The sequence below is a fragment of the Crotalus tigris genome, unplaced genomic scaffold (genome assembly GCF_016545835.1).
Source record: "Crotalus tigris isolate CLP2741 ecotype Arizona unplaced genomic scaffold, ASM1654583v1 scf7180000017952.28453644438:3035480, whole genome shotgun sequence".
In the NCBI taxonomy this organism is placed as follows: domain Eukaryota; kingdom Metazoa; phylum Chordata; class Lepidosauria; order Squamata; family Viperidae; genus Crotalus; species Crotalus tigris.
Window position 1 is genome coordinate 1,034,750 of NW_024096741.1, and position 15,546 is coordinate 1,050,295.

Consider the following 15,546-nt stretch of genomic DNA (forward strand, 5'->3'; position numbering starts at 1 on the left):
TTTCAACACATCCTGACTATGTTTTCAATCCTAAATATCAGGCCTTTGTGATCAGTGTCTAATTATCATTTTGATTTGCATAGTAGTTTTGTATTGTAAATACTCCATACTTCATATGTAGAGTATGAAAAGGACTCACACATCTCTAAATGTTTGAGGTCATTCCGGAAGAAACAGCGAATGGGCAGATCAAACAAACAAAAGCTTATTGATATATTTAGAGATGTGCATCTGCTGTTTACATTTTGCATGTTTATTGAGAAAAATATTGATATATGGTCCTATATAACTGATAAAGTGTATCACATAATGGGCATGTAAAGAATGGAAAGAAACTGAAGGAAACCTCTGCCCTAACTTCCGTATAGGAAATGGGTTATTCATTACTTTCTTAAAATGTATTCATTATAGGAGAAATTCTCTATAAGATAAATTATGTACACTACATGGATTTCTTTCCAAAGCAATATAAATCCTATTCAAAATGCATTTGGGGCTATTTGCAGCTTTTACAGTACAAGCTTTTGATGTAGTTAAATTGTATATCATGGACATGTCCAGTCACCTTGGGTTGAAGTGTGTAAGAAAAGGGTTGTTTGTCTGCCTATTATTTTTAACAACTGAAATGTATCAGGGACTGCTTTCCTTATCAGTATGGTTGTTTTTGAAATTTGGACAACAATATGTTTCTCTCACAAGGAATTTGGGAAACAAAAAATGTCAAATTAACAATATTTCTTGACTTAATTGCTGACAGGAAAATCACATGTTATGTTTTCCATTGTTTCTTCAGTTGTGATGCTGCACTATTATATGCTTTTGATCTCTAGCCAGTGATATTCCAGAATTGAATCTCAATGCATTTCATTCAGAATCCTGTAGGTTTCCACATGCATTCCAAGTATGTGTCCAAAGCTCTTACATTTCTGAAATATTGAATTAAATCTATCTGTAACACTTATCTTACAACTAAAGTCTTTATCACTATGATTGATTTCATCTAGATTCCAGAGACTTTAGTATTATTTATTTATTTGTTTGTTTGTTTAAGTGTATTGGCTAACCAATTCTGGTGACACTATATAATATTTTAAATTCTTATTGGATTTGTGTTGAAGAGTCTTCTCAGTAGATTTGAAATGCCAATAGAAGAAAGACAAAATTATGAAATGTCTTTAGGAAATTAGTATAAATTGTCTAGTTGGTTACAGGTTGTACCTAATTAGGGGATAATGTAAAACAAGGGGATTTGCATTATACATGTGGGTAGTGCCCAAATTTTACTTTTCTGAAGATTTTTTTTTGGGGGGGTGGAGTTTGATTTTGTTTCTTTAAAAAAATGATATAACACTTATTACTAGGGATTGCACTTCACTTTTCATGTGTTTCCTACTTAAAATTGAGAGATGCTGTGTTAATCATTTTAACACTTACGGTAGGCTATAAAATGAGGATTTGGGGAAATGAGAGGTAAGTGCCCTTGGGCCTCAGAACGCCCATGCTTTCTGCAAGGGGACAAGCTAGATTTTATTACAGCATTGTAGTAAACCCAACATTCAGATTCTTGTAATTGTAGGTACTCAGACATTTAATTCTTATATTCCCTGACATAACATGCTCAGTTGAATATTACTAATCAAAGGTGCATTTCAAAAATAAGAGCACAGATACAAACCATGCATGATTTATTCCCACAGATTTTCCTCTAATCCTGCAAGTTGTTCGACTACCTCAGGTAATGCATTAGACACAGTTAAACATCTTCTCATGACATTATTCTCTTGAAGTCTAAATGCATATTGGCAATAGCTATGCTATCAATGCAGCTGGTGCTTTTGAGGGAAACGGAAAAGCTTGTTTTAATCTGGAACAAATGACTCAGATGAGAGCTCTTAAAATACAATCAGATTGTCTTCTACTAAATCATGCTGACTTGCAAAAAGATTTGGGTACAAGCAATGTAACAAAATTAAAAACAAACTGAAAATATGACAGCTGGCTAGGGCCTGTTGTGATAATAAGTGTCTCATATGCCAACATTTTAATTTGCATCCAATGGTTGCAACACCATAATCGCACCTTTAAAATGCTGGTAAGAAATTTCTCATCCAAATTCTGCTTGTGAATGAGAACACTCTTCCTGTGAGATATGAGTATGTTGGCATTGAATCTTAAAAGGCAATTTCCCTTTTTAAAAACTTTTTTGCTTTTTCCTCTTTTTTGTATTCTTTTAACCCATGTTCAAAGTTCAGAATTGTCAGGACATGCACTTAAAGGAAAGGCCCATTTAAAATACCTATTGTCCTCATTTTTTATCATTTTACAGCTGTATAAAGCAAAAAGTATAAAACAGGCATCTCTAAACTTATGTCACCATAATATTTTTTTAGTTTTTCTCATTTAAAAAATCCCTTTAATTTTCTATGTTCTAAAAAAAAACCTTAGTCTTCATTTAAGTACATGAGGCCTTTTTTATTTAACTATTTATCCCAATAGTTTCACTGCCATCATCAACAAGAAAAACATCTGGATTGTGGTCAGTGTTTTATATAGACAATTTTGTAAAACATTAGTATATTTCAAACAAAGCTACATAGTGCACATCTGAACACCTCTAATTTTGATGGAAAGGATTAAAATATATGTTTGGCATCAGTCTTGAAATCAGAGTAAAGTTTGTATCTAAAGAATACGATGTGTTATATATCTTTTTTACTTTGTGTTAGTGTAACTGCTACCATTGAAGAAAATTAATAGTTTCTTCTTTTCACCAACTTAGTTCAAAAGATATCCTAAAGTCTGAAAAATAAACCTCACCACTTTTCTTTTCTTACCACTTTTATAAAAAAAACTCCATGGCAATAGCAATAGCACTTAGACTTGTATACCGCTTCACAATGTCTTACAACCCTCTCTAACTGATTTACAGAGTCAGCATTTTGCTATCCACAATCTGGGTCCTCATTTTACCGACCTCGGAAAGATGGAAAGCTGAGTCAACCTTGAGTTGGTGAGACTCAAACTGCCAACTGCAGTAGTCTGCAGTACTGCATTCTAAGCACTGTACCACTGTGGCTTTTGAGAAACCCTTTAAATACGGACCTTGGCCATAGATCACCAAGACTTAACTCAAGATTTAAATAATAACACTTCTTCAAGCATTCACAGATCCCCTGTGACAACATTGCAGCTCCCTGAGGGGTCCGTGGACCCAGGGTGAGAACCACTGCCATAGACCAACGAATTTAACTATGCCGTGGTAGGTGAGTGTGTGAATTTTGTAAACAAAAGGCTGGAAGTGGGAAAGTTTAGACATCTTGTGCATCCAATCAAAATTGGGCCACCATGCATTTACATTTGAGTATTGTATATAAAGTTAAAAGGAGAGCTAAACAAAAAAAAAATACTTTGATTATTTCAAACCATATTAAGTTGTCATAACTTTAGAGATTCTTTTTTATGAAGAACAATTGAGCACATAATTTTTCATTGTTTTTCCTCTGTAATACAATGTTCTCCCATAAAGCCAACATAAAGATTTGTAATTATTTGCTTCATTCATATTTATTTGATTCATGGGTAGATAAGATAATCATCAACTAAAAGGATTATATGTTTTAAAATAAAACAAAACAGTTCCAAAAATATAGCAGGTAGTAAAGATTTAACTTGTGCATAGCTGGATTAGAATTTTGTTTTAATAATATTTTATTTAGATCTGCTGCTCTTTTCAACAGATCATGTTTTTCAGTCTCTGAGTTCTTTTTTAGTAGCCTCTACAAATCTCTCTATTCCAATATTTAGTGTACTCCAAATTTTTAAAACTAAAGAGTATTCCTTAATATTCAGAAATAATAGCTCTATTCACATCTTGTCTGCTGATGGCATATGAAAAGCTAAGACATGAGAAGCCCAAGGTGACTTACCACTTTACATCTCACATGCTTTTTTGTCTGCTTTAAAACTCCTTTCAGTTAGCTTCATTTGGTCTTCATTTGGTTCTGGAAGGGAGAGAAAAACTTCCTCCTACCCATTTTTTACATGCCATGCCTTATTTCATATACCTCAGTCATGTGCCCGTTGCGTTTCCTTTTTGTCAACCTAAAAAAATCCCAAATATGACAACCTTTGCTTTTAATGAAAGTATTTGAACTTCTTGACTCTTGATTTTTTTTCTGCACTTTTTACACAGGTCTGTTATATTCTTTTTCAATGTGGCAACCAGAACTGCATATAATACTCTATCCCAATAGTTTCTCTGCATTAAAATTAAAACAAAAAATTAACACCAGCTTAACTGTTGAGAGCTTATGTGAAGAGTAAACTCTTGCCTGCCACTAGAAGGAAAGCAGAATAATTTAGCCTAAGATGTGCATCCAGAAAACTTACATGTTTCCATGAAATATATCTCCAGTTATCTATGTGGGTATATGTATATGTTGCAGGGAGGCAGTAGATAAAAAGCATTTCTCTGTTCTGTCCTTAGGCTTTTAAACACATCTGTAAGGAAGAAGGAAGTTTTGCAAACAGCCTGGTTGAATTTGTGTGGAGCTTTAAAAGTCAATTTAAACTGCCCAGAAGTTGATGAAATGTTTTAAAGACTGTCTTCCCTGTGGATGAAATTGAAACATGGAAAACCAAAAAAGACTGCAGTGCCCTGGAAAATTAATTGTGCAATGAAATACAAGACAATCTAGTGCAGGGGTGTCAAACTGCTGGCCTGCGGGCGGGAGGCATCATGGCAAAACCGCGCCCACCCCATTGCCAGCAGTGGAAAAAAAGTTGTGATACATCACGACACATTACATGACGTTGCAAGTTTGACAACCCTGATCTAGTGCCTCAGAAATAGGTATAAGATATCCATATATAATTACTGAGAATTTAAGTGATATTTTCATCTATTTAATACAAGCAATTATTTTCCTTTAAGGTGAACAAGAGAGTCCAAAGAGAGCAGAAAAAAAATTATGTCAAAAAAAATTATTGCAGCATTAGCTTATGTGTTTGTTTTTATGTGTATATATCTATGTGTGTATTATGAGTGCATTATGGTGCTATTTTCTATTTCTTGGCTGAGGGAGCCAACATTGTCCAAAGACAATTTCCATGGTCATGTGGACATACAGAACGCTATTTCCCTCCCACTGAAGTGGTACCTATTAATGTACTTGCATGTGCGTGCTTTCGAACTGCTAAGTGGGCAGGAACTGGGGCAGGAACAGGCGCTTACCTGGTTGTGTGATACTTGGGTCTCAAACCCAGGCTGTCAACTTTCCATCTGACAAGCTCAACATCACTGCGCCATCGCACCCCCTTAAAAGTGGAATATAACAATATAAATACATTTATGGTAAATATCAACAAAATGTATAAATCCTCCTGTTATGCTATTCGCTTTTCTCCTTAGCCAGATAAGATTGCTTTTGCAAAAATAGTTCTGCAAAAATAGTTTTCACGTATTGATATCTTGAGAATTATACTTTAGTTTATGTTTTAAATGTACTCATTTCAAGCACTGTTAAACACATTCTGAAATCCAGTGTCCATTATAAGCACTGAAATAAGTAAATCTGATAGCATGAATGCACATATCCTATCAGCAAATCTGTTCCTTAGCTCAATGTTATATCAGAGCTACCTTTCCTGAATGGATTTTCATTTTTCTATGTGACAAAAAGAAACAATTTATTACACAATCTGCACACTTTCCTTATTTAGATAATGCTTTTAAGACAATACTCTGTACGTTCTCCAATAAATCACCTAAAAATATCACTTGTCTCATGATACTACGAACAAGCAACAATACACATACACTCTACATTAACTGGAAAGTTGATACATTTCTTTAAAGAAGATATTAATAACTAAAATGTTTAATTCAGTAAGAGATTATTAACTGCCTAGGTATCTTATGGGCTTTCCTGCTTTTTACTATTCACACATCTGAAGTAAGTAGTAAACTGCAACTGATCTATACAGCGAGGACTAAATCTAGTTAGTAAGAGTAGAGTGGATGAAAGCTCTCGAGAAATATCTGGAAATCTTCAATATCTTTCAAGATCAGTGTAATTCAACTTTACCTGATCAAAGGCTGAAACAGGGTACTCAAAACTCTTGTGTTTTAGCAATAGCAATAAGATGAATATATCTCTCCATAGTGCTTTACAGCACTCTCTGGGTGTTTTACAATGTCAGCATATTACCTGCAACAATCTGGATCCTCATTTTACTGACCTCAGAAGGATAGAAGGCTAAGATAACCTTGAGCCCATTCAGAGTTTGCCTGCAATACTGTATTCTAACCACTGTGCCACAGTGTTTTGCTTTCTGACAGTTGATGGTTGACCTCACCTAGAGTAGGCATGCAGTGTCCTTTTTTTATTAGCCAGCAATAAAGCATAGATGGATTCCTTTTAATCCTATAGTCCTTTGTTTCTGCTGATTCAAGGGAAAGAGGAAAACTGGATTAAATAAAATGCCCCTTTAGAAGCAAAGAAAAAGGACAGCAAATGTTGAGTATTTTCCCATTTGCTCCAAATAAAATCTACAATCAAATCAGGAAGGGATGCTTCTCAGAAATGCTGCTCTGAAACTTAGAAAGATAGGAGATAGAAAAAGGTCTTTTCTGTAGCTACTTTGGTCTTATGTCATGTTTCCCTTGAAGCTTAGATGGCTTCTATGCTAACTAACAGGAAGCAACAATTATCATTTGGTTTCATGCTCCTTTCAAAATTATTTCTCCTGGCTTTCGTCTACTTTTACTATTTAATATTGGGTGTTGTTATTATAATTTTAATTCAGTTTCTAATCATTCATTTTTATTATTTGATTTTGCACTTTTGTAATCCATCTGGAATCTGTTGGGTAGACAGAATAGAAATGACATCATATATTAAAACATGCTGTACTATATATTTAAATAAGTAATTGAAACAGATATTCAATTTGAATTGTCATAGATACTATAAACAGTATAGGAATGGTATATTTATAACTTGCAGAATATATTGACAAAAATACTCAAGAATATTTATCATATGATGAAATGGTTGGATAGCTGCCACTTTATTGGAGTTATACAGAAAAGCAAATTCATTTGAAGGGCAATTATCCTTTATTTCTTATCCCTTGTCATAAAAATATGATTGGATAAAGATTAACAATTATACCAAAGAAGATGAAAACTGAAGAGAATATGACACATCAACAGTTTTTCAACACTACAATGTGAGAGAATCAAAATTTGTGGAAATGTTGCAAATAGAAATGTAATAGTTTGAAAACAACAAGCTTAAAATTGCTTAGAATAGAATAGAATAGAATAGAATAGAATAGAATAGAATAGAATAGAATAGAATAGAATAGAATAGAATAGAATAGGGAAAGGACCTTGAAGGTCTTCTAGTCCAGCCCCCTGCTCAAATAGGAGAACCTATACCATCTCAGACAGGTGAATGTCTAGTCTCTTCTTAAAAATCTCCAGTGATGGAGCGCCCATGATTTCTGGGGGTAAGCTGTTCCATTGGTTGATTGTCCTCACTGTCAGGAAGTTTCTCCTTAATTCCAGGTTGCTTCTCTCTTTGATCAGTTTCCAACCATTGTTTCTCATCCTTCCCTCTGGTGCTCTGGTGAACAATGTGGCTCCCTCTTCCTTTGGCAGCCCCTCAGATACTGGAATACTGCTATCATGTCTCCCCTATTTCTTCTTTTCAGAATAAATAGGGGAGACATGATAGCAGTATTCCAGTATCAGAGGGGCTGCCTCAAGGAAGAGGGGTCACGTTGTTCACCAAGCACCAGAGGGAAGGAAGAGAAACAATGGTTGGAAAGTTTGCATAATAAAAGTTTGCATCTTGGAATTTTCAGAATCATGGCTCTAAATATTAATATGTTATTTTTCATTGTTATTTGTATTAAGGTGTTTCAACTGTTTTGCTATTGTTTTTTTACTTTATGAAGGAGATGGCAGTGAGAATTATATTGCAGTGTTTCCTTGCTAATTATTGAGTAGAGAATAGAAAACATATGTTTGTATTGATGAAAAATGAGGTGATTTCACTTGCCTTTCTACAATACCAAGTTACTTTGACTTTATTGTTTGTTCCTGCACTACCCAGTTACCTTGCTCTTAATAATTGTTAATATTAGGGTTAGCATACATAAAGTATAGGTAATAGAAAACCATATTGAGAGTCACTTTGGTGTAGTGGTTAAGGCCCTGGGCTAGGTGGCCACAAACTCTAGTCCCAACTCTAGTAACTTGATGATATAAAAGATAAAAGTGTTTCATGGACTGGAATAAGTGTAAGAAGTTATTATTGTTATAAATGTCCAATAATTTTAAGGAGAAAGGAACTCAATATACATTTCATGGCAGCAGGTTAATCATCCAACCTCAGTATGCATTTCATGGCAGCAGGTTAATCATCCAAATTAGGAACTTTTCATGTTTTCATAGTTGTAATAGTATCTATAATTTCTTGTCAAGGTAAGCAGCTTGATCATGTATAGTCTTAAGAAGAGCTGTTTTTATATGATATACAAATTTATTGATTTGTTCCTCAATTACATTTGACTCAGTATTACACTTGATATTCTGCTTTTTTTTAATGAATCCTAACTTAATTTATGCTGGCTTCCCTTAATTTAAGATATAACATTACATTGTTATAGCTGTTTCAGCTGAAAGGTTAGTAATTTATCTCATTTCTAATATTCAGTGAATATATTAAATATTCAGTGAATATTTTTGATGTGAATAAAGAAAATTATATAAGTTTAATTTCTGTATGTTTAGCATACAGGTAGTCCTTGATTTACAACCACAACTGGAGTCAGAAATTCCATCATTGTAAATTGAGGCATGATGTCATTGGACCGAATTTTATAACCATTTTAACCAAATCCAGCTTCTGAAGTTGATGGGGTTTTGTTGTTGGAAACTGTCTAGGAAGTTGCAAGGTGGCCTGGAAGAGTTTGAGCCCATGGAACCTGAGGAATTGGACAAGGCCTTCTCAGCTGCTAGTTCAGCCACTCCTTGGCTTATTAAAGTTCAGGAGGGGATGCAGAATTGGGCCTGGGTGTTAGTTAACTGCTTGAAAGAAAGAGTTATCCCACCAGCTCTTAAAGAGATGGTGATGCTACTCCTTCTCAAAGCACCATCACTTGATCCAACCAAACTGGACAGTTTTCATTCAGTTTCCAATCTTTCTTTCTTAGGGAGGTTTGTGTAGAGAGTTGTTGCATGGCAGCTGCAGAGGACTTTGGATGAAGAGGATTACCTAGACCTCTTTCAGATGAGGTTCAGGCTAGTGCTTGGGACTGAAAAGGCATTGATCGCACAAATAAATGATCTCTGGTGGAAACAGGATGGGGGTAGTGCATCCATCCTTGACCTCTTAGCAGTATTTGATACCATCAATAATGGTATCCTTCTGGGCCAGCTCTGGGGGTTGGGGGTGAGTGGCACTGTGTTGTGCTGATTCTTTCTTCCTCTTGGATTGGTTTCAGTTGGCGTTGATAGGCAGAGAGAGATCCAGGCTGCAGCCCCTACTTTGTGAGGTGGTGGAGGGTTCTGTTCCTTCTCCTTTCCTATCTAACATCTATATGAGGCCACTGAGTGAGGTGATCCAGCTTTATAGTTCTACTCCAGGCCCCTGAGTGATACTGTGGACGTCCTATCCCAGTGTCTGAAGACTGTTGGGTTTGGATGAGGCAAAATGGGCTCTAACGTGGCCCTATTTGCTTCTTGTCTTTCCCAAGTAAATTAATAATTCCTTCCTCTGTTGGAGGAAATTATCACTGTTGTTTATTTTATATAGATTTCCCTTATCAGTTTCAAGAAGTTACTAACCCTTCTGTTCATAAGGAAAGAATTAACAAAGGCTTAGCATCTTGAACTAAAGCAGCTGCTTGTATTTCATTTTGCTTGCAGAAAAAAAGTATCAGGATTAAACTGTGTTTTCTCCCATAGAAACTGGGAATGAAAGTGAAAGGCTTGGCCTTATGTTTGTTACATTATATGTAAAATGTCATCCAAGCTATAATAATGGGTTTCCTTCATCAAACTGGCAAAGCTGTCCTTGATATTATGTAGAATTTACATTAAAGCCAAGTTTGATTTTTTTTTTTACATTACATTGTTATTTGGCTTTTTTTGCTGTCACGTTTTTGTCTCTCAGTGAAATCAACATGTGGTGCACAGTTGTAGAGATAATTGTAATGTATTTTAAAAGCAACAGTAGTAAAAGCATCAACAATAATGTGATTAGTAAAAATATCTGCATTTCTGCTGCTTTGAAATAGCATAGTTAACTGCAGAAAATAGTATTTTCTGTGCCTAAATATTGCAGTTAACAATAATTAGCTGCTTTCATTCTGTACATAATTATATAATCTTGATAGCACACAGTGTATTTTATTTATTGTAGTACACATTCTACCACCCAGCAAACAGAATCTGAAGAGTTCCTGAGAAATTTAGTTGCTCACTGCCCATGCTAGTGACAGACTGTGCCTACATCTGCAAGAAAATATTAGGATCAATTAGTAAATAAAAGAGGAAATTTTAGCTTTGTTTGATAAAAAGTAACTTTCATAAATATATAAATCAACTACCTGATCATCAGTCACATTTATGAATTTCAATCACCAAAATTTTTAAGACAAAAATTATTTTTTTGTTATTTTGCTGAGAATTTTGGAAATTGAACTCTGTATTTTTTGGTCACTCATGCTGAGAAAATGTGATGCCGGGGATAAATTTTGTCTTTAGAATGTGCTGAATTTACAGCTGTTTTAGTCTTTTTCAAATCATAGATTCCTATTGATTACAATCTAAAGCAAATTTCATGAAGGTAGATTCTTTCTTTTACTTACCTTAGTCACCCTAGTGCAGGGGTGTCAAACTGCTGGCCCACGGGCTGGATGCGTCATGCCAAAACTGCGCCCAGCCCATTGCCGGCAATGGAAAAAAAGTTGCAATACATCGTGACGTTGCGAGTTTGACACCCGTACCCTAGTGATAACAGAAAACATCTTTTTCTAAGTTTAAATTAAAGCTACAGTTTATTCACACTGTTGCTTTTTTCACATCCCTCAGTGCTGAGAGTAAAGAACAAGTATTACTGCCCGCTTGGAGCTTGTTCAGCTCCTGCTGCAACAAATATCCCTCATACAATTCCACATAAAAGGAAAATAAAAGAAATAGGATAAATCCAAAGTTCCATTTAACTCCTGCTTGTTTGACCTAGACCAGGGGTAGGCAACCTTGGCTCTTCTATGACTCGTGGACTTCAACTCCGAGAATTCCTGAGCCAGCATAGCTGGCTCAGGTATTCTGAGAGTTGACATCCACGAGTCATAAAAGAGCCAAGGTTACCTACCCCTGACCTAGACAGATGAAGAAGAACTGTAAAGCTATTAAAGTAGCAATTGCTTCTTTGATAGTATTTGACACTCTGGAACTGAATGAATAGGTGAAGCGAAGGGGTTTTTTTAGTTTTGGAAAACACACATGTACACAATCTCAAATGAAGATTCTGCAGACATTATCAAGTCACTATCACTTCCTCTGTGGTTCTTGTCTGTGGGCATAAAAAATATTTTAAAAACTCTGTCCCTCAACTGCATTTCTTTATCTTAGGTGAAGGAAGGCACTGCATGCAAGCTTTAGCGTCATAGTCCTCCTATGCTAGAGATGGATTAGAAATCTGAAATCCCAATCAAATATATTAGAAAGGAAAGAGTCCCTCCCACCCAAATCTTCTTTACAGTGAAGTTCCAATGCTATTGCCTATTACTTCCTAGTGGCTGGAAAAGTGAGAAAAATCTCTCTTTATAGAAGGTATTCGTGGAATACCTGAATCCAGGTATTCAGTGGCTACTAAGCATGGTATACTGTCTTGGCTTATTCAGGGGTGTGGATTAACCCAGTATTTTACATGCCTTCAAGTCTTTAATGGGCACTTATAAAGGTTCCCGTCTTTCCTTGACAGCCCAGCAATCTCTGTCAAATACACAGAGGCACAACTGATGGATATTCTGAGGCTAGGGGAATATTGATTTGCATCAGGATTATTGCTGCATTCTTGAACCGGGTGAGATTTGGACAAGAGATTCCTGTTATACAGCTGTCCTTATTTGCCAGATTCTGGGTTTGTTTTATTGTATTATGAATGAGTACATCAGGTGATAAAATAGTATCATCATTTGTGTTCGTTGCATACCTTATTTCACTTCTGTCTTGTTTCTTTGTCAGAAGGACAACACCTACTGTAGTAATTACAGTCCTAAATGATAAAATCAGTGTAATAATGAAACATTGCAAATTACTAAATCAAGGCCAAATACAGCATTGGTTATAATCAGGGCCTAATCACAGACAATGTGGCAGAAAGAGAGGCCAATTTATCCTTTTTGCCAAGAAGATAGTATAGGCCCAGCTGCTGGATTATAGCAGTCCCTGAGTGGTTATGTTTCAGCTGCCCCTGCTTTATTTCCTGAGCATTTCATTTTCATCCCAGCCAACTGTTTTGGCAAGGGTTGTTGCCTGGCAACTTCTGGACAGACTCCTCCTAATATTGGCATCAAAAGGGCTCCTGCAAGGTCAGCTGAAAAGGATACTGAACATTGAATATTTCCTAAAATGATGCATCTGTAGCCTTCTTGTTTTCATCTTTCTTTGTGTATAATGTGGCATTCACCAGTATCAAAGTGTATCTTTTAAGAGGAAGGCCTGTGTTATGATACAAAGAAATAGAGGAAAAACTTAAAAGCAGATGTTTCTGTTTTGATCAGAGTGACCTAAAATATATTTCAAGAAAGGAAGAGTAAAAATCTTTTTCCATAGGTGGAACTTTTCTGAAGACACAAGACAGTTTTTTAAAATGCCACTGTGGGTGCAATGTGACTGTAACTTCAGTGGTGGTTATGAGTTTAGTCTGCTTCTTGTCATTTTAGAGTCAAAATAGATAGTACACCACTAATACATTCTAGAGCAGAGCTTTTCAACCAGTGGTACAGGTACCATCTGTGGTACATTGGCACCTGGCAGGTGGTACGCGATCATCCTAGAAAATGGTAGTGGGGGAGGGGAATGAGCTGAACCGGTGGCAGCACCACCCATGCCTGACCGAGAGATGGCTGGAGCTGCAGGGCTGTCAGGGCTCAATGGAAGCACCAGGATCAGTGCCGCTTTCCAGCTGATCGGCGCTTTTTTGGGGCTGTCAGGGTTCAATGGAAGCTCCAGGATCAGCACCAGGCTCCAGCTAGAAAGCAGCACTGATCTTGGCACTTCTGCTGAGCCAAGAAGTGCCAATCAGCTGGAATGTTGCAGCATCTCCAGGGTCTTGTGATTTACATACAGATGCTTGGCAACTGATTCATATTTATGATGGTCACAGTGTCCCAGGGTCATGTGAAGTAACCAAAACCTGCTGCAACTATCCAGCAGACAAGGGGGGGGGAATAAAAACCAAACACCCCCCCACCCCACCCCCGCTGCCAATCCTCAATAGAAATGCTCACAACAATGAAAAACTCGGACAGGAGGAAGAGCGCCACCGGGTGGGCAGGCAGGTGTCTTACTCGGCTGTGGCTTGGGGGGCACTTTTTTCAGTGCCATTGTAACTTCAAACAGTCACTAAGCGAACTGTTATAAGTCGAGGACTAGCTGTATTTTATCACTTTTTCTTTCTTTTTTGGGGGGGGTCATCATGTTTTTGACACCTTGCTAGGCGACTGGTGGTACTCGGATATTGCCATATCCTAAAAGTGGTACATTGGGTGAAAAGGTTGAAAAGCCCTGTTCTAGAGGCTGCCAGCAATCTAGCTTTGGAGGGAAAAAATCCAGCTAAATGCCTGTCAACATTGCCAAGTTCATTTAAACAAAATACATTAAATATCATTACAGACCACAATATTTTTGTATGTATAAAACATCTGAGTATCTGCAAAGTTAAGTCAGGGAAATGTTTTATCAGTTCTTTACTAATAAGCATTGTAGACCGAGTATAGGAAATTTATCTTTTGCTTTGATAAATCTCCAGATAAACAGCATTTATAAGAACTACCAGGCTATCAATAAATATAAAGTTGCTAGCTATGATAGGGGATTCAGACATCTTCAAACACCTATCTGATGAAATGGCACTTGCCTAGCAATCAAATTTTATCATGTTTTTCTGTAGAAAAAGCAACATGAATTGCTGTCCACACTTGTTAGTTTCCTTCATCGGTGTTTTAATTTGGTTGCTTATATTATTTCTTTGTTTATTAGCATTCCACTTTTATTATTTTTTACAAATAATTTTTACAAATAATTCATGGTGGCAAATATATCCAACACATCTTCTTCCTCCAGTTTTCCTCACAATAATCCTGTGAGGGGGATTGTGCTGAGAGAGTGTGACTGGCCCAAGGTCAACCAGTTGGATTTTATGCCTAAAATGGGACTATACCTCACTTTCCTCCCCCTTTCTTGCCTGGTGCCTTAACCACTAGACCAAACTTCTGGGGTGGTGTTTTGTAATCTTAGCAACTTTAAGATGACTTCAATTCCCAAAATTCCCCAGCCAGAATGTTGAAAAATACTAATGTAGGATATTGTTTATTACAGGGTGATAAAAAAATTAATTCTTATATTCAGATTATTAGTTTTTTCCAACCTTGTATTTCTTACAAGTTCAATGTTCAGAATTGGGAATTGAACATTCTGGCTAGGAATTCTGTGAACAGTCTCAACCATTCTGAAAGTTACTAGGGTTGCTTTTACCACACTATTGTAGCACATTTATTCTTCTGTTCGTTTTAAAGCAATAAATACACTATATAATACTAGGAGGGTTATTTTTGCACATATTAATCTATTTGTTCACATATCTTTCTCCACATGCACACTTAAATTATTATTCTACACTTTTCTGTGCAGTGAATTTCTCCAGGGAATAGGTAGTATACAAGCATATCATTAGTATTCTTTTAGCAAGACTACTTTCTATATATCCTGTATGGTGATTCCATAACATTGTGTTCATGATGGATTGAGATTATTATTATCTGTAAAAACCCTAAACTGTTGAGTAATTAACTGTCAGAATAATTACATATGCAGTATACATGGGCCATGCTTGATTTTTATGATTGCCCCCCTCTCTTTTATCTCCTTTTACTTGGGAGATCCATATGTGCATATGTGTATGTTTTAAGTTCATCACAAAGATAAGATCAACACTGGGAACAGACTTTATGCAGCTGTTGCATTTATTCAGTGCAGCCCTCATCAGATCCCTGTCTGCAGAGATTATGGGTTTATACTCCTACACTATTCCTTGGATAATGACATAAACTCTTAAGTGTAAATGTAGATTATCTAATTTTAGTCAAGCAGCAGTAAATTCTTCTGCAGTACATGAAGTATATTGGCTTTCTTTCAGGAGAAAACAAAGCAACACAATATGTACATTTTATACAATCATTGTTCAAGGTGAACAATCACTGTTCAAGCAATGAATCTGTGAACACCCAGAAGCAAGCAAAGTT

The 15,546-nt window shown here is 36.1% G+C and overlaps 1 protein-coding gene across 3 annotated transcripts in view; it reads left to right on the forward strand.

Annotated features, from left to right (window-relative positions):
- The window catches only part of LOC120308853 (potassium voltage-gated channel subfamily B member 2-like), a 94,734-nt gene that overhangs the window by 29,492 nt on the left and 49,696 nt on the right, over window positions 1–15,546 (forward strand). For 2 of the 3 annotated variants that reach the window (XM_039345441.1, XM_039345440.1), the window contains one exon: window positions 4,487–6,371. The exons of the other annotated variant lie outside the window; for it this stretch is intronic. In XM_039345441.1, coding sequence (XP_039201375.1) covers window positions 4,487–4,585 — 99 coding nt within the window. In that variant the 3' untranslated portion in view covers window positions 4,586–6,371. Of the gene's footprint in view, window positions 1–4,486; window positions 6,372–15,546 lie in introns of those variants that run through there. 3 annotated transcript variants of the gene reach the window in all.